Source organism: Corvus cornix, chromosome 10 (assembly GCF_000738735.6).
Source record: "Corvus cornix cornix isolate S_Up_H32 chromosome 10, ASM73873v5, whole genome shotgun sequence".
Classification (NCBI taxonomy): Eukaryota; Metazoa; Chordata; class Aves; order Passeriformes; family Corvidae; genus Corvus; species Corvus cornix.
The window spans coordinates 11,884,624-11,911,132 of NC_046340.1; the positions used below are offsets into that span (position 1 = coordinate 11,884,624).

General features: G+C 55.6%; 3 protein-coding genes across 3 annotated transcripts; 1 reads left to right on the plus strand and 2 right to left on the minus strand.

Moving 5' to 3' along the window:
- Positions 1-5,899: 5,899 nt before the first annotated feature.
- CALML4 (calmodulin like 4) lies at positions 5,900-9,069 on the minus strand. Its single transcript, XM_039557698.1, has 5 exons — positions 8,959-9,069; positions 8,818-8,848; positions 7,323-7,463; positions 6,567-6,755; positions 5,900-6,216 (listed from the first exon to the last, which is right to left on the minus strand). The coding sequence occupies exons 1-5, from the start codon at positions 8,959-8,961 to the stop codon at positions 6,119-6,121; spliced, it is 462 nt and encodes a 153-aa protein (XP_039413632.1). The 5' UTR covers positions 8,962-9,069; the 3' UTR covers positions 5,900-6,118.
- A 1,404-nt stretch (positions 9,070-10,473) lies between these two features.
- On the minus strand, positions 10,474-16,826 carry CLN6 (CLN6 transmembrane ER protein). Its single transcript, XM_039557697.1, has 7 exons — positions 16,723-16,826; positions 15,658-15,772; positions 15,028-15,126; positions 13,380-13,568; positions 13,216-13,271; positions 12,275-12,397; positions 10,474-10,870 (listed from the first exon to the last, which is right to left on the minus strand). Exons 1-7 carry the CDS (start codon positions 16,803-16,805, stop codon positions 10,582-10,584), a joined length of 954 nt encoding a protein of 317 aa, XP_039413631.1. The 5' UTR covers positions 16,806-16,826; the 3' UTR covers positions 10,474-10,581.
- A 2,528-nt stretch (positions 16,827-19,354) lies between these two features.
- On the plus strand, positions 19,355-24,914 carry FEM1B (fem-1 homolog B). Its single transcript, XM_039557696.1, has 2 exons — positions 19,355-19,651; positions 21,926-24,914. The coding sequence occupies exons 1-2, from the start codon at positions 19,404-19,406 to the stop codon at positions 23,559-23,561; spliced, it is 1,884 nt and encodes a 627-aa protein (XP_039413630.1). The 5' UTR covers positions 19,355-19,403; the 3' UTR covers positions 23,562-24,914.
- The last annotated feature ends 1,595 nt before the right edge of the window (positions 24,915-26,509 follow it).

A 26,509-nucleotide genomic window follows, 5' to 3' on the forward strand; every position in this document is an offset into this window, starting at 1 on the left:
GACAAAAGAGAAAAAAAAAAATTTAACAAAAACAAGGAGCTTCAGTTCATTTTTCTGGATGCTGAAGATTTTACACCTGTGCATTTGTCATGTGAGTTTCTTTTCCTTTTTTTTTTTTTTTTCCCCTATAGTTCGGACACAAATGGCATTATTTTCTTCACAGTTACAGAAACAGGAAAGGAGCTGAACTTCTAAAGTTCAAGCTTGGGAGAGGGTTTTTTTCCCTTTGCTGGTGGAATCTAATTCCCCGTCCCATACTGAGTGCAGATTTTCTTACGCCGGAAGCAGAGCAGACCCTGCTCTGTTTGCAGGCCGGAGCCTTTCAGGAGTGGGTTTGGTTTTTTGGGATTTTTTGTCATTTCTGGTTCCATGTGCCCCTCTATCCAGGCAAATTCTCCTTTTTAATTCCGTGCTTTAGTCAGGAATGTTGCAAACTCACCCGTGACAGGGCTCCAGGGAGTGACACGAAGCTGAGCGGGAGGTTCAGGTTGGACATCAGGGAAAGTTCTTCCCCCAGAGGGTGCTGGGGTGCTCACCAGGCTCCCCAGGGAATGCTGATGTTCCCAAGGCTGCCAGAGCTCCAGGAATGTTTGGACAACACTCCCAGGCACAGGGTGGGATTTTGGGGTGCCCTGTGCAAGGACTTAGATCCTCGTGAGTCCCTCCCAACTCAGAATATTCCACAGCTCCATGTTCAGTTACTCCTGAGGGCCTGACTCCATCTAATCCCAGGCTGAGGAATGACCTGTGGGACGAGATGGAGCATTTTTGTGCAGTGGAGCCCCACATCAAAGCATCACTTGGGCTGGAGGGGTTTTGTTTCTAAGAACTTCAATCCTGTTCAGATAACCTCAAATCTTATCAGCAAAATCCTGAGCATGTGTCAGTGTTACCTCGTGGAGCTGCTTCTGCTTTGGCTTAGCCGTGCCTAGAGACGGCCTTGGCAGCCCAGGCCTGGCTTGTCTGGCTGGAAAATCCTCATTTTAGTGCAGTAGATCCAATGGCTGCTTCCAGGTGAACTTGTCACCAGCCTGCAAGAAGCAAATAGAAACTGCAGCACACCCTTGCATGGTCTGTGCAGCCGGTGATGCTCTTGGTGCCCTGTGCTGAGTTCAGTCGCCCCATGAATATTCCGTGTTCAGTGTGAGTCTGAACCCCAAACCCACCACTAAAACCCCCACATCCCAGAGTGTTGCTCCCTTTCCAGCTCTCTTAGGGGTAGTGGCTTTCAAAATTCACTTTCCTTGGAATTCTTTGGATTTCCCGGATTTTTTCAGTCTGTTGGAGCCGTATTTACTTCCTGGTTTCTTTTCTCATTTTTTTTTTCTTTAAGTTGTGCATGACATAGGAAATTTTTTTTTTTTTGGGTCATTTGGGCTGATCTGTTCTTCTTAAGGAGTGGAATGTGTAAATAGCTGGAATGCAGTTTTTTTTTCAGGAGATTCTTTAAAGTCAGAGAAAGGGGGAGGGAAGGAAGTGATTCTTGTGTCCCAAAGTCCATGTCAGAGAGAGTAAATATTTCCTCTGGTGTGAAAAATATTTTTATAACTGGTTGAAAGTGCAGGTAACGAGTTTATCAGGAAAGAGAGTTAAGGAATACTAAAATTAGCAGATTCTTGTCTGAATTTTTTCATGTCCAAAAAAACTGTTGATTGCAAATAGTCGCTTCGAGCATTGACAAGGGCCACCTTTTGCCTATGAAGTCGTCTCAAAACAAAAAACTAAATCTTGCATTGATTAAAAAAAAAAAAGGAAAAAAAAAACAGGAAAAAATGATAAAAAAAACAGGAAAAAAAAGCAAAAAAAAAGAAAACCTTTAATCCAAGTAGCATTAGGTATTGCTGTCTGATCAGTCGTATGGTTATTTGAAAGGTTCACATTATGTGGCATCAAAATTGTTTTTAGTGTTTTTACAGCATCCCTCTGCCACTAAATAGTTGACTTGAATTTTGGAAAACGGAACTGTTTGTGTTTATATGTATATGTGTGTGTATATATGTATTTATAGATCCGTGTGTGTGAGTTCCAGGTGAGTTAAATAGTTTTTCCCATGCATGTGTATTTCATACATATCTGGCTGATATATATATTTCACCATACACCGATTTTATAATTTATTAAATGTCAGTTAAAAAAGAAATAAAAGGATAGAAAATGGGAAAGACTTATTTTTGAAACAGTCTGATTTTGGAGTGATTAAACCTCCGCTAGGAGAAGCTCTCGTCCAGTTAATCACGGATAACCTGGAGCGATTTTAGTGGGAGTGCCCTGGATTTCCGGGAGCTCCTGGAACACCTGGCAGGGATTTGGGATTGCTCATGGCTGCTTTTCCCACCTTCCCATGGCCTTGACCCCAAGAACAGCTTGTGCCACTTGTGGCAGCGGGATCGGAACCGTGTTAATCCCATGGAAAGCGGAATGTGGCGGTGTTGGTATCCCAGGATTTGGCACTTTGGGAATGGGAGCTCGGCTCGGCGTTCCTCATTCCCTGTGATCCTGGTGGGAGGAAGGCTCCAGGGTCACTGCCGGCCTGCATGACCTCAGTGCTCTGCTCAGGAGGGACAGCGAGGGCTGTGTGAGTATTCCTGCTCCACGCTCCGGCATTCCCGCAGCTGGAATTCCTCTGCGCCTCTGACCACAGCGAGCGGTGCCTGCCAGAAGTCTCAGTCTGGTCTCCCCAAACCCCGGCTCTTTGCGTCCCCAGCTCTCCTCTGGGTGGCCTGGGCTGCGCTCCTGCTCCGGATCCTTGGAATTGCGGGTTCTTGTCCTCGGGCTGTGCCACGGCAGGAGCGGGGTGTGCACGGACGTGGCTGCGGGGTGTGCACAGACGTGTGGGGTGTGCAGCGTGTCTGGAATGTGCACATCTCTGGGATGTGCACACGTGTGTGGGGTGGTCACAGACGTGTGGGATGTTCACAGACGTGTCTGTGGAACGTTCACACGTGTCTGGGACACGCACACACGTGTGGGATGTGCAGACACGTCTGGGATGTGCACATCTGTGGGATGCACAGGGACACGGACACTGCTCTGTGGGACGTGTGTGGGGGGGGGACATTCACACACGTGTCTGGGAGATCCACACGTGTTTGGGGTGTGCACACACATGTGGGATGTGCACACACCTGTCTGAGATGTGCACACGGGTGTTTTGGGGACGTTCTCTCCCATTTGGGATGTGCACACGGGTGTTTTGGGGACGTTCTCTCCCATTTGGGATGTGCACACGGGTGTTTGTGGGACTTTCTCTCCCATTTGGGATGTGCACACGGGTGTTCTGGGGACGTTCTCTCCCATTTGGGATGTGCACACCTGTCAGGACAGCTCCGTGTGTCCGTGCAGCAGGAGCAGGGTGCAGGTGCCTTTGAGCGCCCCTCCCATCCTTCAGAAGCTGGAAAATGCCCCGAAACCACCCCATAACCCTTCCTGCCACTCCCACGGTGATCCAACAGCAGCTCCAGGCTTCCCTTCCTCTCCCTGGGTTCTGCAGGTGGGATGGTCCAAGGTTTCCTTGGGCTCTCGAGGACCTGCAGGGCCCAGGAGTGTGAGGAGAACGTGGTGAAAACTTGTTCTTTGTTGCAACCGACCGTGTCAGGGTTTGAAGCACGTTTTAAACAGCAGCGGGTTTGCTTTTTCCGTGTTGTTTAATCACTCTTTTTTAACAGAACGTAGGTGTCTGACGAGGGCAGGCTGCTGGTGGGCCCCGAAAGCGCCGCTGCTCCCGGGTTAACAAAGGGGGAGATGTAAACAAGCAGCGTGTGAGAAGTGGCCGTGAATTCCGTGAGTCGAGAGCTGTCATCCCTTGCCTTAAACCCCTTCTCCTGGCTTTCCATAGGGCATTCCAACCCCGCCCCTGGCTTTTACGGGTGTACACCAGTGTCAGTTTGTGTAGAAGTACCGAGTGAAAATATCGATTATCTGCACTGGGAAAAAGCACCGCCAAGCCCAAAGCAGCCTGGTCTGAGTGTTTCCTGTTCCTGTGGAAAGCTGTAGGTGGAATAAAAAGCGTTCGGCTGTTCTGTGTTTCCTGACGGGGGAAAGGGGAGGGAGTGGGAAGAGGGGTTTTTCCCGGGTTTTTTTGGACCACGGAATGCTTTTTTGGGGGATGATTTGGGGCTGTGACAGCGCTGCTTTGTCCCGGCAGTGCATGCGAAGGGCGGCTCCTCCCTGCCAGCTTTTCTTTGGGAATGTTTTCGCAGCAGGAGCCGTTCTGGAGCAATCCCAAGTGACTGGGAGTCGCTCAGTGCCCGTGCCACGCTCTGCCATCGCCTGCAGCCGCCAGGATTTGGGAGTCAAATCCCGGGAATGGGGAGGGATGGGGCTGAGGATGGATGGGATCCGTTGGAATCTGGGAACAAACGCTCTGCGTGAATTCCTTGTTCCGTCAGCTCCACAAACCAGGCCTTTCCTGGTGGATCCAGGGTCGGGAGAGCTCCAGAATCCAGGAGCAAACCCCCAGCGTGAGCAGAGCTGCATTCCCAGCTTTATCTAAACCCTGGGATTAATTGAGGGTGGCAACAGAGCGCGCAGGGAAATCCCACCTTCGGCTCTGGGTTCCGCCTGCTCCTGGTTTTCCCAGGGGATCCCGGCTCTGATCCGGGTGTGCCGCTTTCCTGGAGCGGTGTCCGAGTGCTGAGCTGTTTGTAACTGCGATTTTCCGCTCTTTCTGGAATGTTTCCTATCACTGGAGCAGGAAGAGCCGATTAAGAGCTGAGGGGTGTGGCAGGTGTCAGTATTCCATGGGGCAAAGTTCCTTTTCCCTGGAAGGAAGCTGTTCAGAGAGCCAGGAATGTGGGGATGGATCCCAGTCTGAGCTCCCTGGGTTTGGGACCGTTGGGAGAACTGCAGGGATCAGGGCTTGGATCAGGAGCTCGGGCAGAACCTGGCGTTTTCCTTAACTGCAGGACTGAAATTCGTGGATCTGCTTCCATGGCTCGGGTGGAGTTCAGCAATGTCATTTAATCTTTCTTCCCTACCTTTCCCCCCTCCATGTGATATTCCATGAGCATAATCCCTGTTTTCCCCTCACAGGGACCCTGTTATGGATTTGGAAGGTTGGGATTTGCTGACATTTTGGGGTTTTTTCAATTTCTTCCCAACTTTGTGTGACATTCCTGGGGGGTGGGGGCCTTGGAGTGTTCCAGCTGCTCCGCAGGGATGGATGAATCTCGGAATCGTGGGATAATTTGGGTTGGAAGGACCTTAGATCCCATCTCATTCCATGGGCAGGGACACCTTCCCCTATCCCACTATTCCACTATGGGGCTGCTCCAAGCCCCGTCCAACCTGGCCTTGGACATTCCAGGGATCCAGGGGCAGCCACAACTTCTCTGGGAGTTCCAGCCCAGCCCCTCCCCACCCTCCCATGGAAGAATTCCTTCCCAATCCCTTGGATCTGCTGTGGCTGCCAGGATTTAATTCCTGCCCACTGATGGGGCAAAGAGGAGAGTCAGGATTAAGAAAGGGCTGGAGGGAGAGGAAGAGGCTCCTGGAGCAGAAGCCAGAGCAGATTTCTGGGAACATGGGCTCTTCCAGAGAGTTTTCCAGGTTGCTGTTGGTGCCATGATCGCTGTGAAATTTCCCAGCTGAATCCAGGGAGAACCTGCTCGGAATTCCAGACACCCCTTTGTGGACTTGCTCTGAGACACAGGTGGGATAACAGTAAGGATCCAGAGGAGTTTTAATCGGTCTGGAGCTGGGGAGCTTTTTCCTGGCGTGGAGAAAGGGAATTTCCCTGGCCCTGCTTGTCCCTGGCACCCAGCCCGGAGTGTGGGGACACCAAACACCCGCTGGGTCGTGCTGACTTCTTGGAGAACCAGGAGACCCCGACCACGAGTTCCTTCTCCCACAAGCCCAAGATTTAAATGCTTTTTAAAATAACTTTTTCCAGCTTGACAGGTGTTGTTCTATTCCGTTTATTCCAGTAACAGCTCACATCTTGTTTCTCCAGGAATGAGGGAGGAGTGGAAGTGGCAGAGCCTATGGAAGTGGCTGCACTAAATGAAGGCAAAATCAGGTTTCAAAAGGCAAATGGTGGTTCCTGAGTCCAGCTGAAAACTGGGAAAAATAGGAATAAATCCCTTCGGGGTCCTGCTCGTAGCTGATCTCACTCTGGGTTTCAGTAGTCGGCCAAAGGGAGGCAAATGAGGCGCACAAATTCTTCGTATCGGATGGTTCCGTTTGGCCCAACTTTGGCCTCTTTCAGCAGGTCATCGACTGAAAGCAGGAAAATACCGTCAGCATGGAAAATCCAGGATTTGGGGTCTGGGGTGTTTTTGTTGGAAATCACCTCTGGGGTCAAGAGGAGGTGGCAGCCAGGGGAGTTTCAAACTGGCTCAATTAACACTCGGATTTTAATTCCATGTAAAATTCTCTGGAGCAGAGATACCCATCTTTTTGAGCTCCTCAGGGGAAAGAGTCACAAATGAATCCAAATGGGTTTGGGGGTTTATTGTGCCCCTTGGAGCCAAATCTCTGACAAACTGGATGGGTGTGGGGAGGAAGGGAGGGAGGGGAAGGGAAGGGAAGGGAAGATGGATTTGATCCCTGTGGGAATTGCAGGATACCTTCTTCCTCGGAAAGCTTCTCACCCAGCTGGGTGAGCTTGGCCCGGAGCTCGGGCACGGTGATGACCCCTCTCTTCTGCCGGTCGATCATGGCCAGGGCCGTCAGGATCTCCTTCTCGGGCTCCTCCTGCTTCATCTGCCTGTACATGATGTTCAGGAAGGTGGAGAAGTCCAGCTCTGCGTTCCTGTCTGGAAAAGGAAGGGCAGATCCTTTGGGAATGGCTCCATTTGGGGCCGGATCCAGGATTAAGCATCCCCCTCCTCTTCCCCCCAGTTCCCTTTCCTGGGGCTTCTTCTCCCTGACCTTGAGGTTTCCTTTCCCCGCGCCTGGTCTGGCTCAGGGCACACCACAATTGGGGTTTTTTCTCCTCAAATCCCATTTATAACTTCGTTCAGTTTGTGCTCCAAACTTGGATCCTGAATTTTTAATCCCCCCCGCATCCGATCTCACAATTCCTTGGACTTTGTGCTTTGAGTTTTTCCGACAGGCCTGCAGCTGAGCATCCTTCTGTGCTCTCCCCGCTCTGCTGCCTGGCCCGGACAGTTTCCCAACCTCAAAATCCATATTAATATGTTTGTCTCCCACATTTTTGGGGATTTTAATGGCACTGTTTTAACCCGTGGGCTGGATTTAGCACATCCCAACCGCTCTGGGTAGATGTTCCCTCCTGGCTGTGCCTGGAGCATCCTGACTCCAGAAAAACCGTGTTTTCCCACCCTTAATCCATGTTTTTGGTGGCTGTGCCCGTGGCTTACCGATCCTGTGCAGGTGCAGGTGTCTCTGCACCTCCCCTGGCGTGGGGCTGGCTCCCAGGCACCTCATCACGGCCAGCAGCTCCGAGGCTTTGATCTTGCCTTTCTGCTTCTTGTCGTACAGGGAAAAACATTCCTTGAACTCTAATTAAAAACCGAAACTCGGTTACGCCATGTGAGATCCCATTGAGCCCCGCTCCCGCGGCCCGGCGGCCTTGGCAGGATTCCAGCCGGGATCTGGTGTCGGCTTCGGGGGTGGCTCCTTTCCAGGAGGGTGATGGGCACGGCGGGAGGACCTCGCCAAGTGTCAGGGGCAATTAAAGCCGAGCCTTGGGAATTGCGGCGCTAATTGGGGCCCTCCAGCCTTGGGAAGCAGGGCTGGGAGGGAAAGCGGGAAACGGGAGGATGTTGGTGAAAAGTGGTTTTCCTGCCTTCAGGGGGTAGGAGAGGGCGCTGAGGGAAAGCCTCGAGGACTGAGGGGGAGGATGCAGGAGGAGGAGGATGCAGGAGGGGGAGGATGCTGGAGGGGGAGGATGCTGGAGGGGGAGGATGCAGGAGGAGGAGGATGCTGGAGGGGGAGGATGCTGGAGGGGGAGGATGCTGGAGCTGGAGGACGCCGAGCTCTCCCGCATCTCCCCCTCTCATCCCGCTCGCCCACGGCCTTCCCACTTTTCCAGCAGCAAAGCCCGGCTTGCAGCTGACCTAGATACGGCCGGGAGCTCTCACGCCCCTTCCCACCCCGCTCCCAGCGCTCCCGGCTCCCTCCTGGTCCCGCTGGGCGCTGCCGGACGAGTTGTGCTGAGCGGGGAAAATCAGCCTGGTTCTGTGCCACCCCCCGTCCTTGTCCCCGCTGCCCCCGCCCTCGCTGCTGTCGGGGTGCCGGGGGTGCCCCGTGGGTGCCCCGTGGGTGCTCCGGGGGTGCCCCGGGGGTGCCCCGTGGGTGCTCCGGGGATGCTCCGGGGGTGCCCGCGGGGTCCGTGGCCTCCCCTGCCCCGGCCGCCTCCTCCTCCCCTCGCCAATCCGTGCGCGGAGCCGCAGATTATCAGATTTGCCATAATACTCTTATTTCAGCTTTCTTCGGCCATTCCCGGAGCAATCCCAGCCCCCGGCGCGGATCCCCATTCCCAGGGTGGGTCGCGATGGGAATTTGGATCTCCTGTGCCGCCTCCTTCCTCCTCCTCCTCCTCCTCCTCCGCTCCCACGGCACCAAAACCCTCCAGGAACTGGGATGGGGCACCTGGAATTTCTCCCGGTCCCTGTGGGATTGGGAGGGGCCGGTCCCTCTCTGTTGGTCCCAGTGCAATCGGTGCAACATTTTAGAGGGACTGGGGAGATTTCCCTGTTTTCCGAGCACGCAGATCCCGGGAGAGCCGGGAGGAGGGGGAGTGAGGGAGAACAAGCCCAGACTGAGACATTTTTGAGGGGAAATACCATTTTTATACATTTACAATCTTAATCTTGCTGATTAACCCCCGGCCCAGGACAAACCCGCACTCACCATTAATTTGATCCTGGGACAGAAACTTTGCCTGGAGCAGGAAGGGGAGGAAAGAGGAGAGAGAAAAAAACCAAACAGCTTTAAAATCTGATTTAGGGGCGCAGAGAGAAGGGTCGGCTCCGCCCGCAGCGCGTCACTCACCATGATTTTGGGGGCGATCCGCGGGGTTTAGGGCTCCTGGCAGGAGCGGAGGCGGCTGCTGCCACTTCTGCGGTTGATTAAGGGCTAAAGTCCGGCAGCCCCGGGCGGAGGCGGCCGGGCTGTAATAAATACCCGCTGCCATGGCTACGGGGCCTGAGCCTGCTGCTCCCAGCGCCGCTCCTGCTCCTCCCGGGAAAAGGGATCTTCCCGAGCCTCGGGATGGGGCTTTGGGGTTGTTTGGGGCCACGCTGCTTGGGCACAGCTTTGGTAATCCCAAAGAGCCACACTGAGCTTTGCTGCCGGGAGAGGAGGAAAATCCAGCCCCGCTGGAATTTTCTGGGGCCTCTGGGGAAGGGTGAGGGGGATTTATGGATCTTCAGGAGGGTTTGTAGGGGATGGAGGTCGGGATGTGCCCCTGAAATACTCACGGACAGGTGGAGAAGGTTTAAAAGCTCTGTGAGGTTTTATTTATTAGGATTGAATACCCAGAGGGGGATGAAGCACCTGGAGCCAGGCGTGGTGGACAGCCAGACCCACGGACAAAATATTTACTGGCCACACACGGACTGGACCCTTCCCAGTGACCATCCAAGGTCCCTAAACCCGCTGGGATGGAGCTGCTCCCTTCAGCGCTTCCCGTGAGTCACCGAGCTTCTCCCACGTTTTTATTCCGTGTTTCCCTGGGAGCTTTCCTCCTTCCCCCGCCGGGGCTGCGTCACGCGAGCTCTGACAGGGATTGTTCAGACCTGACGGGTCCCGGGGATGCAGCGGGAGCTGCGGGAGCTCCATCCCCGCGGCTGGAGAAGGGGGAGCTGCCCAGGCATCACCCCCTCCCTGATGCTCCTTTTGGGCCGCGTTTTTGAGGAATTCTGAGGAATTCTCCTGTCTGAGCGAGAGCTGGAGGTGCTGCTGCACCGACCCTTGAAATCCACCCCCTGCCTGATGGATTTTGGGGCCGTTTGTGGGGAATTGGCCCTTTTGTGAGAGCAGGAGGTGCTGCTGCACAGATCCCTGGAGTTCAGCCCTGCCTGATGGATTTTGGGGCCGTTTGTGAGGAATCCTGAGGAATTCTCATCTTTTGAGCAAGAGCTGAAGGTGCTGCTGCACAGATCCCTGGATTCAGCCCCTGGCTGATGGATTTGGGGCCGTTTCTGGGGAATTGGCGTCTCCTACCCCGTTCCTGTGCGGGGCAGCGCGGGACCAGCCCCGCGAGGCTCCCTGGGCTGCAGGGAGCAGCTCCGAGCGCGGATCCCTGCCCGTGGCTGCTCCTCCGGGAGCAGCCTGGGAGGAGCAGCTCCGGCTCCGTGCCGGGAAACCACTCCCATTCCAGGCCGGGATGATGATGGGAATGTCGGGACTCAGCGGGAGCCAGGAGGGATTTGGTGACCTGAGGAAGTCCAGCGCGGAGCTGGGCTGTGGAATCGGGAGGGCAAACCCAGGGAAAGCCACCGTGTTAAATTAACCCTGTTTTTTTTTGGGAACCCCGTCCGTGGCCCGGAGTCATGACACAGCAGCTACCGCTGGTCAGGAATTTATTCGAAATACATCAATCTACATTAGAAAAACTAGAGTTCTATTGCCCCCCTCCCCTCCCCTTTCCAAACCCCTCTCAAATATCAAAACTCAGAAGCTCTCCCTGGCCGCGTGGAGGTTGCTCATGTGCAGCGTGTAGAAGGCCCAGGGCTCGGGGATGTAGATCACGCCGGGGTATTTCTTCCTGAGGATTTTGTCGTTCCAAAGCCACCCCACCCAGCCCGCGATGAGGAGCAGGGCGATGATGAAGGAGTAGAAGAGGAAGAGCCCGTTGCTGTCCAGCACTAGCCCCTTCCGCTTCTGGTGCATCACCAAAGCCATCATGGCGAAGAAGGTGAAGATGTAGAGGATGAAGATCTGGCCCTCTGTCACCAGGTACCTGCCGAGGAAAAGCACCTCTGGTGACCCCGGGGGAGCAGGGAGAGCAGCATTCCCAGCTTCCCTGGCATCTGCTCCTCATCCCGACAAAGCTGTGCTGCTTCCTCTCCCTGATTTCACATTCCTTATCAGGAACTGAAGACCTGAGCTGTGGCCTTGGGAAGAGCATGGATACAGGGAAGCATTCCCAGATGGGAGAAGCTGCTGGGCTCAGTTTGTGGCTGGGATGCTCCAAGGCAGAGCCAGAGCCGGATTCAGGCTCCAATTTGGGGATCTTGTGCTCATTTAGCCCCAAATCCACTGCTGGGGAATGGAAAATCCACTCCACTTCCAGCTGTCTTTAAAGCCAAGGATGGATGTTGTCCTAAAAATACCGTCTGGGAGAAGGGCTCTGACTCCTCCTGGAGCCAGAATTCCAGGGGGAAGGGATTTGCTTTGGATATGAGGTGTGTCCAGGTGCTCTTTAAAAAGCAGCATCACAAATCCTTCCCGGAGCGGGGAATTCGCCCTTGCTCTGCCCTGCCTGGGAGGCAGCAAGGGAAGGAGGAATTGCACTCCTGGCTCTCCAACCCCACAGAGATCCACCTTGATCCATCCAAAGGAAGTGCAGGGGAGCTGACCAAATCACCCGGCTGATTCTGAGTCTCCCAAAGGAATTTCCTGTGGGAAAGCTGCCTCAGCAGGGGGTAGAGGCTGCTGGAAATGGGAAACGGGAACTGGATCAGCCTCGCTCCTGAGGCCACGGCAGAGAGAGAGGAGGCAGCGCCGGAGCACCCCCAGGGAGCTGCCAGGGGCGTCCCCACTGCCCCCGACCCGCTGGGACAAGTGGGAGCACTGCAGGCACCTGGGGACCACCCCAAAACCGCCACGGAACGGCCCGAGAGCAGAGCCGGCACTGCAGTGGGGCCAGCAGCAGCAGCTGTGGCTGCAGGAACCCCCAGACATGGGCAGGAATCTGGCTGGGTGGCCCTGGATTGTCCTGGGTGGCCCTGGGGCTGTCCTGGGTGGCTCTGGATTGTCCTGGGTGGCTCTGGGGCTGTCCTGGGTGGCCCTGGATTGTCCTGGGTGGCCCTGGATTGTCCTGGGTGGCTCTGGGGCTGTCCTGGGTGGCCCTGGATTGTCCTGGGTGGCCCTGGCTCTGTCCTGGATGACTCTGGATTGTCCTGGGTGGCCCTGGCGCTGTCCTGGGTGGCCCTGACGCTGTCCTGGGTGGCCCTGGCTCTGTCCCAGCTTCCAGAGATTGAAGTGGCTACAAATTTCCATAAGGTTTAATTTGATTTTCCAGCCCTGCAGAGCCCTGGGGAACCCCGGGGAATGGAGAAGCTCTCCTGGGGGTATTCCCAGGATACTCCTGGCTGTCCCTGGGGGGTTCCCTCCTCACGCAGAGGGGACAGGAGCCACTCACCAGTAGTAGAGGCTGCTGGGCCCCATGAGGAGCACGGCAGCCACGGGCATCCTGCTCTGCTCTGCCACGGGGGTGAAGCAGCCGGTGAAATAGATGAACAGGATCAGGAAAAACGGGATGTACCTGCAAGGATCAACAATTCCCAGCGCTGGGGGGAGCCTGGAATGGGGTTGAACCCCCCCCAAATCCAACCCACACGCAGAGCAACTCCTGTGCTGAGCCTGGGGAGCCATCTGGGGATGGAGCAGCAGGGGAATCTCGTGCTCTGAGACACAAAGGGCCTGCTGAGGGCTGCCTCTGTCCTGGCTGCTCCCAGTGCTCCTGCAGATCAGGAGAACTCCCAGGCTCCGGCAGGAAAAGCCCCAGTTTGCTGATCAGGGCAAATGCTGGGCTCCAGTGCTACCCTGAACAATTCCAGTTGTTCCCTTCCCCGGCTCTGGGAGCCCCATGCTGGGTCCTGCAGGACAGCAGGACATGGAGCAAAACCCCCCCAAGCCCTTTTTTCCTTTAGAACAACGGGGTTTCTCCCTTCACAGCACTCGAGGAACAGCAAGGCAGCCAGGAAAGCCTGATGGGGAGAGACTTCCCTGTGCTCTGAGCAGCCCTGGGATTTCCTGGCAGTGGATCAAGGCACAGCCAGGCCTTCCTGGGGTCTCAGGGTGTTTGGGGCACAGCCGGGGGTGGTGGCAGCCAGAGGAACCTTCTCTCCACCTGGACACCCCCTGGAAGAACCAGCTGTTCTCTGGCCCTACAGCTGCCCCATCCCAGAAATATCCCTGACCAGAGGGGATTTTCCAGGGCCCAGATCCACTCTAATCCCCCTGGCCAGTGGAACTTTATCCCCAGCCAGCTTTGGCTCCCGTTTTTCCCCCCTTTAAGCCGTGCTCTGCCCTTCCCCCTGCGCCACCCCGGGCCCTCTGGACTTGCTGGGAATCACTCACCACATGGAGTGCCCCAAATACTCGTCGTAGTAGTAGAGCAGCTCGAAGGAGTCGATCTGCAGCAGGGCACAGGGGTTAAACGTGGGGTTAGCAACGAGCACGGCGATTCCACCTTTCAGCAGCTGCATCCTCCCAGCCCAGCCCAGCCCAGCCCAGCCTCTTACCAGGGTCTCAGGCTTGAGGTTCCTGATGATGGGGTTCTCCCTGACGGACAGGTGGTGCTGGTACCCGCTGAAGATGAGCCGGTGGTTCACCGAGTCTCCCACCAGGTGGATGCTGGCGCCCATCACGAAGGTGATGATGCTGACGTAGACCATGGACCTGGGCAGGGTTTTGGGGGACCTCTCGATGAGCTGGAGGCACAGGGAGGGGGTGAGCGGCTGGAGGGGGCAGCGGGGACACGGCAGCCGAGTTTTGGGGCTTTGGTGCCTCTGCCAGAGCACTCAGAGCAGTTTTTTGATCATAAATGAACAAAACCCATAAATGAGGGAGGAAAGGCCGTGGCTTTCCCAGCTCTGGAGAGGATCGGAAGGTTGGATGTGCCCTCCAGTGGCAGGAGAGCCTCCAGCACACTCTGTCCTCACACTTCCCTCCCCTTCCCGACACTCTGGGATTCTCCAAGTGAACGTTCTGGGGCTCTTTTCACTTTCTTCCCGAGGGAATGGCATTCAGCTCCTACGGGACGAGCTGTTTGACCCCACAGCCAGGAGGAGCTGGGTGCCACAAAACCAGCTGGGGCCACTTTTTGGGCAGCACCTCCAGTCCTGGGCTCTCCCTGCCCCATCCCAGGCTGGCTCAGGGCCTGGGACAAGCCTTGCAACAGGAGCAGGAATTCCAGGAAGCAGCTCCACACTCAGCCTGCAAAGCAGGGAAGCTCTCCCAACCCAGATCCCAGCTCCAGGGGTTTGGGATTGTCCCAGCTTTGGGATCAGCCAGGCCCCCCCGTCCCTAAATCAGCTTTGCAGCCCTCCCCAGGCAGGGAAAAGCTCCTTATTTGTGTTTAATTTTGAGGCTTAACTTTCCCTTTCCCCGTGACTGCGGCACGGACGTCACCGGAGGCCAAGGAGAGCACAAGGTCCTGGAGGGTGGGACACATCCAGGGAAACGCATCCCAAATAACCCCTGGAATTCTTCTGTGGATGAGCCCTTGGTGCTGAGCTCCCAGGCAGCAAACGGAGCCCCCAGCCTGCAGAAATCGCCTGGGAAGGGCCAGCTCCCACATCCTGGCTATTCCCATTTTTCCAGCAGCGTTTAAAGTCTCCCAGAATCTCGGGAGAGACTCGTTTCTGTCTCAGGCCATAATTCAATTCCCAGCTAATGAGGGTTAAAATATATTTATAATTGCTTTCTCCTAAGTGTTTCACAGGGAAAGGTTCCTAACGATCTGACGGAACTTAACCTCATGAATGGTTTATGGGATCCAGAGGTTGGCAGCTGGAGCCAGATAAATTCCAGCTCCAGCCACAATTCCAGTGTCAAAGACCAAGTGTAATTAAGCCCTGAACAATTTAGAAAATCCACTCCACTTCCAGCTGTCTTTGAAGCCAAGGATGGATGTTGTCCTAAAAATATCATTTGGGAGAAGGGCTCTGACTCCTCCTGGAGCCAGAATTCCAGGGGGGAATGATTTGCTTTGGATATGCAGGAAATTGAGGGGTGTCCAGGTGCTCTTTAAAAGGTGGCATCACAAATCCTTCCCGGAGTGGGGAATTCCTCCTCGCTGGCAGGAGTTTGGGAATAAGCAACATCCTAAAAACCTCAGAACCTTTGCAAAACTGGGAATGGGAAAGGCCTGAACATTCCCAGGGTTACCTTCAGCAGCAGGAAGGGTGTGATAACGTTGTAAGCCATGTGGAAATAATCCCCAGCACTGGGCTTGTTCAGAGGAAACCATTCCAGAGGGAGGATAATCTGAGGAGAGAGGGAAGAGCAGGACATCCATGATTATGGGTGAGGGACAGGGAGAGGGAGAACATCTGGATTGCTTGGGAATGGTCAGCTGATTTTCAGGGGGCTGGTAGGGACCAAGCTGGGCAGCTCTTCTTGGAGCAAACTTCCCAAAAACCACCCTCTGGAAGTTTTCACTCCTATCCCTGCCCGGTGCTGGGAAGCTGTGGGGCCAAGGAAGGCATTTGGGATCCTGCAGCTGTGGATCTTCCTGAACCTCCTGCTGGCTTCCAGCTAGAAAAATTCCATTTAAATGGAACGGCCACTTCTGCCTGCTCCAGCTGGAAGCTCTGGGATCCAGGCAAGGAACAGGGAAGGGCAGGAGGAACCTCCCAGGTCCCTTTCGGTGTGAAAACAAAGGTGTGGAGAGACAACAGGGAACAGGATTCCCGGGAGACTGGGGCTGGCTCGGCCCCAGTGACACCAGAACAGGGTCCCAGCTCCTCCAGGACAGGGACAGCCCTGGGGACCGCCTGGCCCTGTGCCCTCACTCACCATGGCAATGGGGCGCCCGAAATCCAGCACCCAGTTCTGCAGGGTGAAGTAGAACCAGAGGTCCAGGTGGAACGGGGACGTCTTGAAGGTGTCCTCAGCCTTCACCGCCCCGTGCCTGGAGGGGACAGAGGGACACGAAGCCATGGAGCAGCTCTGGGAGGAGGCAGAGCTGTTATCCTGTGCTTCCCTGGCTCTGGGATCTGCGGGATAACCAAGCTGAGGAGCAGGCAGGACAGAGGAGCACGGAGCTGTTGCCATCCCTGACCCGTCCCTGTGGGAAGACTCTTCCTGGTCTCTTCAGCAAGGTGAAAAGTGCTGAACGAAGTGCAACTATTTTTAACTTTTGCATGATGAAGCAAAATCCCGACTCCCAGGAGTTGAGCTGAGTGCTAAAAATGCAGCCATGCCCGGTGGAATTCCAGCACCGGGATGCTCGGGATGCACCATCACCTTCAGCTCCTGCCCCGAACATCCTCTGCCTCTGCAGAGGCCGGATCCAACCCCGCTGGAGCCTTTCCATGAAATACCTCTCCAGCACCTTCCCGTCCCTCCAGGAAAAGCGGATCGATCGCTCTCCTGGTGCCGAGACCAGAACGGGATCAGCGGGATGAGCCTCGGGCTTGGGCTGCCTGAGCCATGGTCCAAAGGCCATGGAAGGTGTCCCTGCCCATGGAACGAGAGGATCTTTAGGGTCCCTTCCACCCCAAACCATTCTGGGACGGTTCAATGAACCCTGAGAGCTGGAGGGTGAGGATGGGGTACCCTGGGTGAGCTGGGAATGCTGCGGCTCCCTGGAAGAGGCTGTCAAACCCTGGATCGGCTGGAACAACCCAGGTAAGCCGGGATGTCCTGGACAAAGCCGAGTGGGGGAACCTTGGGGGACTCCGACCCTGGGGATGCCCCGGACCCCGCCGCATCCCGGCCGCGGTGGTACCCGGGATGGGGCTGGGCTGTCCTGCGGCCGCGGGGCAGGGTGAGCCGGGGGGAGGAATGGGGTGAGGATCCGCAGGGAATGAGGGGCGGATTTTCCCGTTCCCAGCCCCCCCGAGCCCCGGCCGCGCTCACCTGCCCGGGTAGAGCGGCCCGGCGGGCGGGGGGGACCCCGGAGCCGCGGCCGGGAACGGCCGGCGCCGCGCCGAGCCCTGCATGAGCCCGGCCGGGGCTCCGGCCCCGCTCCCGGAGCCGCTGCCGGTGCCTGTCCCGGTGTCGGCGGCGCTGCCGGCGCCGCTCCCCGCTCCCGCTCCCGGCCCGGCCCGCGGAGCAGCGGCGGCTGCGCGGGGGCGGCCCCGGGCCCGCCCCGGGGCGGGGGCAGCGCGGGCCCCGCTCCTGCAGCGCTGCCGGCCCGGCCCCGCCGCCCCCAGCGCCGGGAGAGCGGCGGCCGGCCTTTAACCCCGTGTGTGCCGGGCGTGGGGAGCCCCTGGCTCTGATGCGCGGCCCCGTGCCGGGACTGGGATCAGAGCGGGGAGAGGCTGGCACGGAACGCTCAGGGCGTTCCGTGCAGTGGGAATGAGGAGTGGAGCTCCCCGTGGATCTGGCTGGTGGCCGCGAGCGAACGCTGGTTTTCCCGAGTTTCCATGTCCCTGGATCACGGCACAAAGCGCATGGACAGTGGGGCCCTGCTCTGTTCCCTGCTCCCGGTTTTGGCTGGATAAATCCATCCGGCTGGGGTGGCTCACAGGCAGGGGAAGTGGGAGGCAGGGAGGGATTTGCACCCTTCGGGACTAAATTTGTGCTCCCTGGGATTTTTGGGTCTGAATCGGAAGCTGCATCCTACCAGGGGCAGTGACATTCCCCCAGGGCTATCCCAGGGTGCTCCAAGCCCCATCCAGCCTGGCCTTGGACACGTGCAGGGATGTGGCAGCCACGGCCAGGGCCTCACCACCCTCAAGTAAAGAAGGTTGGAGGCACCAAACCCTTTTGGCTCCTGGGCAGCTCGAGGGCTTGGTTTGGACACGGAGGCTCCAGCATCCCTGGGATGGGAGCTCTGTGTGACCACTCCCTGTCCCCGTTCCCTTGGATGTGCACAGTGTGACGTGGAATGGTAACAGGACAATCACTGGGAGCTGTGCCTCAGCCTTCCACTGAGGAATTGTGGCCTGGAATTCCAGGAGTTGGTCCCACTGGAGCTGAGGGGGCTCCCAGAACCAGCAGAACTGAGATTTTGGTCCCTCACGAGGAGCAGTGGCAGCGGAACACGGGTAGCACCTGGGAAAGGTATCCCTGGAAAGTGGAGGAGATCATCGAGATAACGGAGCCAGGTTCCACTTAATCTTACCAGGACCCTGCTTGTCGCCCTGTGCCTGACACGGGTACGTGGCTCTGAACAGCTGATCCTGGGAGCCAGGGCTGACCACAGCCTGCCTCCTGTCCCCTCGTGTCCCCTGGGCTCCGGCTGCTGCTCCATGAATAATGCACATCCCACAAAGAGCTGCGGCTCCGGTTGCAGGACTCCAAATTAACAATTAATGGGGCTGAGACTGGATCCCCCACAGGACAATGGGGCGGCAGACGGGGCCCAGGGTGGTGTCCCCTTACTGCCGGTGGCTCGTGTGGCCATCCCAGCGTGGGGCACCTCCGGAAGGGCTGCCAGCAGCCAGGGAAGGTGGCCCAGCAGGGGGTTGAGGTGACAGGTGTGTGACAAGGTGATGGTGTCCCCAAAACCAGAGGTGAGGGTCCTGCGTGTGCTGGGGACGGGCACCACGGGCTGGGTGGGGTGAGGGCATGGCCGAGGTGATGGGAACTGCTGGTCTGGCTTGAAAAACCCAAATTGAACCAAAGCCAGCCCAACCCAACCAACCCAGCCCAACTAAACCCTACCCAGCCAGCTCAGCCCGACCCAGTCCAGCTGAGCCCAGCCCGGCCCAGCCTAATCCAGTTGAATAAATTCCAACCCAACCCAACGCACCCCACCCTTGCTCTCCACACCTCCCTGACAGGAGGGGGCAGCTAGGGAGGGTTGGGCTCTGCTCCCAGGGAACAGGGGATGGGATTAGAAGACATTTTCTTAAACTGCACCAGCTGAGGTTCACGTTGGATTTAGGTTGGACATCAGGAGGAATTTCTCCATGGAAAGGGTGGCCAGGCCTTGGCAGGGGGAGCCCAGGGAGGTTTGGAGTTCCCGAGCCTGGAGGTGTCTTAGGAAGGCCTCACGTGGCACTCAGTGCTCTGGGCTGGTGACAAGGTGGGGATTGACACATTTTGGACTCAATGGCCTTGGAGGTCTTTTCCAACCTCAGTGATCGTGCAGTGGAAATGCGGATTAAAAGCTGAAGCAGTGACACGTGCGGCCTAGCAGTTGTCTGTGTTACTGTGTTTTATTGCTCGCTGTGGCGCTTGGGGACAGGCTCGGCGATGTCCTGGCGGTGCTACCTTGGCCTCCATGCTCTGGAGCGCTTTTCCAGCCTCGTTATTTTTGGGATCCCGTCACCGCGAGCGCCGGAACGGCCGCGCTCGGCCGCTGTTACCGGGCGGCCCCGCTGTGGGGGCGCGGCGCTGCGGAGCGGTTCCGGGGCGGAGCGCGGCGGTGCCGGCCGGGCCCGCGCTCCGGGCGGGGGGGCCGCGCCTTCTGCCGGGCCGCGGCTGCGCTCCCGCCGGGGCCGGCGCGGCGCGGGGGGCGGCTGGCCCCGGGGCGGCCGCATGTGCGCCCCGCGGGGCGCCGCGCCAGGACGGAGCGGGCCGGGGCAGAGCCGGGCCGGCCCGAGCGGGGCCGTTGCGGGCGGCGGGGCCGCGCGGAGGCGGAGGCGGCCATGGAGGGGCTGGCGGGGTACGTGTACAAGGCGGCCAGCGAGGGCCGCGTGCTCACCTTGGCCGCGCTGCTGCTGAACCGCTCCGAGAGCGACATCAAATACCTGCTGGGCTACGTGAGCCAGCACGGCGGGCAGCGCTCCACGCCGCTCATCATCGCCGCCCGCAACGGGCACGCCAAGGTGGTGCGGCTGCTGCTCGAGCACTACCGCGTCCACACGCAGCAGACCGGCACCGTCCGCTTCGACGGGTACGTGCGGCCCGGCCGGGACAGCCCCGGGCGCGGCCACGGCGGGGCGGGCAGGGCCTGGGCTGAGGGGAGCCCGCTCCGGGAGAGCGGGGCTGGGAGGGCCGTGCGGGCCTCTTGCGGCTCGCGCTGCTCTGGGGCTTGGTGCGGCTTGGGAGCCCTCTCCAGCTCGGAGTGTTCCGTGACCTGATGGTCGTTGCGGGGTCCTTCCAGCTCAGCGTTCTGGGACTTGGTGGTGCTTGTGTCCCTCTTTCAACTCGGGCTCTTCTGTGACTTGGTGGACCTTGTGCATCTCTTCCAACTCGGACTATTCCCTGACTTGATGGACCCTTGTGCGTTCTTCCCAACTCAGAGTATTCCGTGACCTGATGGTCCTTGTGGGTCCCTTCCAGCTCTGTATTCTGTGACTGGATGGTCTTTGTGGGTCCCTTCCAACCCCGGCTATTCCGTGATCTGTGACCACTTCCCTGCCCTCCCTGGGCCTCCGCAGATTTCCAGGAGGATCTGTTCCCTGATTTTCCCAGGCACAGAGGGGAGGCCCTCCTTTCTGCTGTTTTTAGAAGTGAATTCGTTACATCCACACCTGAACATCATGTGGGTGTTGGAGACCATAATGAGGTCACAGTTTGGTGATTTTGTGATAAAAATGCCCATGTGGTTGGAGATCCCACCCGACGCTTTACGAGCCTTTTCCATTTAGGAATTCCCCACCTGAAGCTGTGGACAGGATAATATTCACCACAGCCTAGAGAGGCTCTGCTGGGCCAGAGTGGCTTTTCTGGGACATTTTTGCTGCTGCAGGTGACAGTGGCATCGGGGAGGGGTTCTCACACATTTTTACATGCAGAACCCCTTCCCTGCGTGGTTTGATTTTTATTCCTTCCTTTTCCCTCCCAGCTGTTAATTTTTTTCCCGAGCAGAAGCGGGTTGAGAATTCCTGGGGTGAGCTTTGCCCTGAATGCAGCTGGAGGAAAGGCAGCACATGCTCTGCCGCTGGATTTTTGCCTGGCTGGGGTGGGGGTGTGTTTTCCAGAGGCCGTGCCTGGCACAGATGAAAGGAGGAGTTGTCTGAGGCACAATGGATGCACTGGAGAGGAGGAGAGGAGAGCCCGTGTGATCCCCAGGGATGGTTGTGCCTCAGATAAGGTGGCTCAGCAGCTCCTCGCCTTTGGGCTTTTCGCTTGGAACCTCAGCACGCCAACGAATCACCTCATGCTCGTTAACAAATCCTCTCTCCTGACTTTCCCGCTGCTTTAATACGGAAATATTGTAGTGGGATCATTTACAAAAATCAGGAACTTCTTACTGGGAGTTCTCTCCGCAATCTTAAAGAGCCTCTGGAGGTGCTGGATTTGCAAACAGCCACGGCTGTTGCTGTTTTGGTACAAGAACTTCACCAATTGATTAAAAACCACTGTGAAAGTGAAATTTGAGGTGAACTTTTATGATATTTTAACTCTGGGGAATGTGGCTGTTTGGGCACATGGAAATATTTGTCCTTCCTGTGTGTTTGGGGCATGCCTTGAGGGTGTATGACCACTGCCTGTTTCTTCATAAAATCCTTCAAAAAACAGGGAATGGGAAGGACAAATCCTTTATTTTGTGCACTGGGTTGGGGAATGAAATCAGCTGAAAAGGAGGGATCTGTCCCCTCATTTCCCCGTTGTCTGCGAGGCCGCCGTGTGACACAGATCTGTGGAACAGCCAGCTCAGAACTTCTGCTTTTCTAGGGTTTCTTTTCTTCCTGAGGTTCTGTTTGTGTCACCAGGCTGCCGGGCCGGTGCCCGGTGTGGGATCTCGAACACGGAAGCGCTGGCGGATCTGCAGCTCAGGGAGAGGGAACAGGGGAGGTGATCAGAAATTTTGAAGCCAGTTTTGCTGCCAGGGCTGTTGCTGGTGTCTAAATCTGGGGGTTTTTCGGTGTCAAAATACCCATTTTAAGCTTTCTGTTGGCCTTTAACATGTCACTTTGTGGCATTGAAGTGATAATTTTAGAACTCTTCTTCCCAGGCCTCCCTAAGCTGAGGCTGGAGTTTGTAAATGGGATCTTCAAGGTGGCCAAACCCTTTGGCTGCTTTGAAGCTCCAACTTCCAGCGCTCCTTCCCTTGGGAGCTCCGTGTGCTCCATCAGCCTCATTCCTTGGTCGTGCCGATCCCGGCGAGTTCCTTGAAATCCAGGAATGGGCAGGCTGTAAAATACCTGTTGGTGGCTGGGTGTGGGATGCTTTTGGAAGAGCAAAATTCCCTAATTCCCTGTCCTTGTTCTCCTGTTCCCAGCTTCGTCATCGATGGGGCCACCGCGCTGTGGTGCGCGGCCGGGGCCGGCCACTTCGAGGTGGTCAAGCTGCTGGTGAGCCATGGCGCCAACGTCAACCACACCACAGTGACCAACTCGACGCCGCTGCGGGCGGCCTGCTTCGATGGCCGGCTGGACATCGTGAAGTACCTGGTGGAGAACAACGCCAACATCAGCATCGCCAACAAGTACGACAACACCTGCCTGATGATCGCGGCCTACAAGGGCCACACGGACGTGGTGCGCTACCTCCTGGAGCAGCACGCCGACCCCAACGCCAAGGCCCACTGCGGGGCCACCGCCCTGCACTTCGCCGCCGAGGCCGGCCACCTGGAGATCGTCAGGGAGCTGGTCAAGTGGAAGGCGGCCATGATGGTCAACGGGCACGGCATGACGCCGCTCAAAGTGGCCGCTGAGAGCTGCAAGGCCGATGTGGTGGAGCTGCTGCTGGCTCACGCCGACTGCGACAGGAGGAGCAGGATCGAAGCTCTGGAGCTTCTGGGGGCCTCGTTTGCCAACGACAGGGAGAACTATGACATACTGAAGACTTACCACTATTTATATTTAGCCATGCTGGAGAGGTACCGCGACAGCGAGAACGTCATCGAGAAGGAGGTGCTTCCCCAGATCGAAGCTTACGGGAACAGGTCGGAGTGCAGGACCCCTCAGGAATTAGAGTCCATTAGGCAGGACAGGGATGCCCTTCACATGGAAGGCCTCATAGTGCGGGAGAGAATCCTGGGCTCGGACAATATCGACGTCTCCCACCCCATCATTTACCGCGGCGCGGTCTACGCAGACAACATGGAGTTCGAGCAGTGCATCAAGCTCTGGCTCCATGCGCTGCACCTGCGGCAGAAAGGAAACAGGAACACCCACAAGGACCTGCTGAGGTTCGCTCAGGTCTTCTCCCAGATGATCCACCTGAACGAGCCTGTGAAAGCCAAGGACATCGAGAGCGTCCTGCGCTGCAGCGTGCTGGAGATCGAGCAGGGCATGGCCCGCATCAAAACCACCCCGGACGCCGACATCCACACGGCCACAGACAACTACGAGTGCAACATCTTCACCTTCCTCTACCTGGTGTGCATCTCCACCAAGACGCAGTGCAGCGAGGAGGACCAGTCCCGCATCAACAAGCAGATCTACAACCTGATCCACCTGGACCCGCGCACGCGCGACGGCTCCAGCCTGCTGCACCACGCCGTCAACTCCGGCACGCCCGTGGACGACTTCCACACCAACGACGTGTGCAGCTTCCCCAACGCCCTGGTCACCAAGCTCCTGCTGGATTGCGGCGCCGACGTCAACGCCGTGGACAACGAGGGCAACAGCCCCCTGCACATCATCGTGCAGTACCACCGGCCCATCAGCGACTTCTTGACGTTGCACTCCATCATCATCAGCCTGGTGGAGGCCGGTGCCCACACGGACATGACCAACAAGCAGAAGAAGACCCCCCTGGATAAAAGTACCACCGGGGTGTCCGAAATCCTCCTTAAAACTCAAATGAAGCTGAGTCTCAAGTGCCTGGCTGCCCGCGCCGTGCGGATCTACAACATTAGCTACCAAAACCAGATCCCCAGGACTCTGGAAGAGTTTGTCCAGTTCCACTAGGCCGTGTCCAACCTTTTGTGGTGGTGCTATCCCGGGACGACAGCAGAATACACCCGTGTCCATGAAGTTGTTTTTCTCCATTCCTTTGGTTTTGGGTTCCTCTGGATTCCGTCTGCGGCCGCGGTTCTCGGGTGGAGATGGTGGAGGGCGGGGGCGGCAAAAGCCACGTCGTTGTCCTGTCGTTGAATCCGATGTTTGAGATTCTGGTCCTTTCTTTTTCCGATTAAAAGAATTGCTTTTTAGCTCTTGGTTTTCTAAACAACACAAAAAGAATCCCCCAGGTAACTCCTGTCGAATGTTTCGTGTCCGATACTCACGAGTCGCAGATTGGATTGAAACTCCTCGCGGTGAGGTGGGGGAAAAAAAATTGGGAATTCTGTGGGAGTTGGTTAAAAGTGGAGTTGTCCACACCCAGAACAGTGCGTTGCTCTCATACCTCACCGTGCTTTTATGCCTTTCAGTTCGTGCTGAAGATGTTGGTAACATTTTAAAAGTTGTGTTTGGATTCGGAATTCCCTTTTTGAGCAGCAGTTATCAGCAGCACCTACAGACGCGAGGGACGCTCCGTTAGGAAGTGCAGGTGGAGATGCAGCTCTGAGGGGCTGAATTCAGTTCTTACAAGCTCTTCACTGACACTGCTCCAGTAAGTATTGAATAGCCTATGGACAAAAAACTTCCACGCTGACCGAAAATAACCGGAATCATCGTTTGTTTTTCCGTAGCTCCGTCGCTCCTATCCACACATCATGCATGATCCCTAGAAACTGGGTAGGGAGTTGGTGTTTGTGTGTGTCCCAACATTTCAAACTGCTTTTAACTTGGGTTTTTTCTGTTGTTTCAACGCTCAACACGCACCTTTCTTTGACTCAAAGTCTGTCCAACTGCACTCTTGGATTCCAGATGCTGGATCTTCCTAACGGAGCAGTCTGTCGCCAAAGAGAGTCTTCCTTGAACCTGGCTTTTCCAAGAAGCATTGGAATCTGTGCCTCCCTGAATTGGACTCGAGGATTTTTCATGGTTTTTACTCCTTCCAGTAGGAAAATCTCTTCTTAAAACTGATTTTTATGAAATTCTCCTCTCATCAACCTCTTTGCTGATGAGCGAGTGATTGTACAGGAACGTTGTTGCTTGAGAACTTTGGGAGAAGTGGCAGATGCTCCGAGAGGAAAATGTCACTTGTTGGGACAGGCTCCTGAAACCTCTGTTCCTTTCCCACGCAGCTTTTTAACCGTCAGGATGAACGAATGTTCCGTAGGGGTTTTTTAAAAACAATCCGGGTAGAACTTTCAGGCGAGATTTGGGCACACGTTTCTATTTGTATGACAAAGAAATAAACATTGAATGTGGAATTTGCTTGGAATTCCTGATTCTTGTGCAGGGCTGAGCGCTGGGTGCTGTCTCCTTCGAGGGAAAAGCTTTAGGATCAGGTTTAGGATCAGGTTCTCCAGAGAAGCTGTGGCTGCCACATCCCTGGAGTTGTCCAGGGCCAGGTCGGAGCAGTTTGGGAGTGGGAGGTGTCATTTTCCTGAGGAGAGGATTCCAAAGCAGCTGTGAAATTCCTGGCAGTTGATTCCCAAGCACTTCCAAGAGGAAGTGCTGTGGGTGGAGCAGCTGCTGGGAAAGGTGTGTCCCTCGTTGTTACCTGCTTCCCAATGAATTCCTGCTGCCTGGTGTCATGGAATGCTGTCCTGCCACCTTCCCTGTGCCACCCAAAGCTCTTGGCAAAGGAGAGGGAATACCTGTGGATGCAGCAAAGTCCATCCCAGCCTTTGGAATCCCAGGACCTTCTCCATGATCTGGAATTTTCTTTCCAAGCATTGGAGGTTGCCCTTGCTCACTGTTACTTAAAGCTCCTGATGAAATTCCTTGGAGCCTCCAGGTGCTGTTTTCCCTGGGAAAAGCACGGAGCGAGGTCCCCGTGCCGGGAGGAGCCGGGTGGTGCCCGGGGTTGGGATGTTGTTGATGGAGTGGGATCAGTGCTGGGATCAGTGGGAGAGCTCCGGGAGAGGCAGAAATAAACCCGGCCCAGCTGAGCCCAGGCCGGGCTGGGAGCTGAGCCAGGCCTTGGAATCCCGATCCCGCTGTCCCGAGGGATCCAGAGGGGCAGAGCCACCCGGGGGCTGGGGACAGCCGTGCTCAAACCCCACCCTCGCTGCTGCCAGGACTCCCAAGGTCCTGAGGTGCCTGGAAATCCGGCATTCCCGCTGCTTCCTTGGGAATATCTGAGCAGGCGAACGGGAGGTGGGGCAGCTGCATCCTGAGCTCCACAGAAATGTGGGAATTGTGTCCTGCAGTGATCCCAGGGATCCGTAGGGAGAGGTGCGGCCTCAGCATGGCGCGGGATGGGCGCCGGGCACTGGGAGTGGGCAAGGAGGGTGGGAATTAAATATAGAAATCCATTTGTGTTCTATTATATATCACAGTATATAATATTATATTTAATATTTACATATAAAAATTATATATATACATATATATTAAAAATACATAAAAGATATATATTTATGTGTATATATATACGCACACATATTTTATATATATACACATATATGATATATATACACATATATGAGAGCTATATATAAATGCATATATATACATGTATAAAAATATAGAAATAAAATACACAAAGATTTTATATTTATATATTATATATTTTATATAAAATTTTACATGAAATACATATTATATAGATTTTATATAATATTTATATAATATATAATTTATATAATATATGTATATATAATATACATAATATATATATTATGTATAATATATATAATATATGTATTTTCTATATATAAATTTAGAAATATAAAATCTATATAAAATGTATATGCATATATGAGTGTGGGTGTAGACATATGTATATAAATATATACATATAAAATACATCTATGCGTGTGCACATATATATAAAACAGCTACAATTATATTTATATTACAGG

Bases quoted from the DNA above. Each gene is read 5' to 3' on its own strand.
- CALML4 (XM_039557698.1), bottom strand. The intron at 7,464-8,817 runs GTGAGTGCGGGT...GTTTTTAATTAG, and splicing joins GTCCCAGGATCAAATTAATG to AGTTCAAGGAATGTTTTTCC. The intron at 6,756-7,322 runs GTAAGCCACGGG...TTCCTTTTCCAG, and splicing joins CCTGCACCTGCACAGGATCG to ACAGGAACGCAGAGCTGGAC.
- CLN6 (XM_039557697.1), bottom strand. From the start codon at position 16,805: ATGCAGGGCTCGGCGCGGCGCCGGCCGTTCCCGGCCGCGGCTCCGGGG. The intron at 15,127-15,657 runs GTGAGTGAGGGC...CTCTCTCCTCAG, and splicing joins TCGGGCGCCCCATTGCCATG to ATTATCCTCCCTCTGGAATG. The intron at 10,871-12,274 runs GTGAGTGGCTCC...TTTCCTCGGCAG, and splicing joins CCCAGCAGCCTCTACTACTG to GTACCTGGTGACAGAGGGCC.
- FEM1B (XM_039557696.1), top strand. From the start codon at position 19,404: ATGGAGGGGCTGGCGGGGTACGTGTACAAGGCGGCCAGCGAGGGCCGC. The intron at 19,652-21,925 runs GTACGTGCGGCC...TCCTGTTCCCAG, and splicing joins GGCACCGTCCGCTTCGACGG to CTTCGTCATCGATGGGGCCA.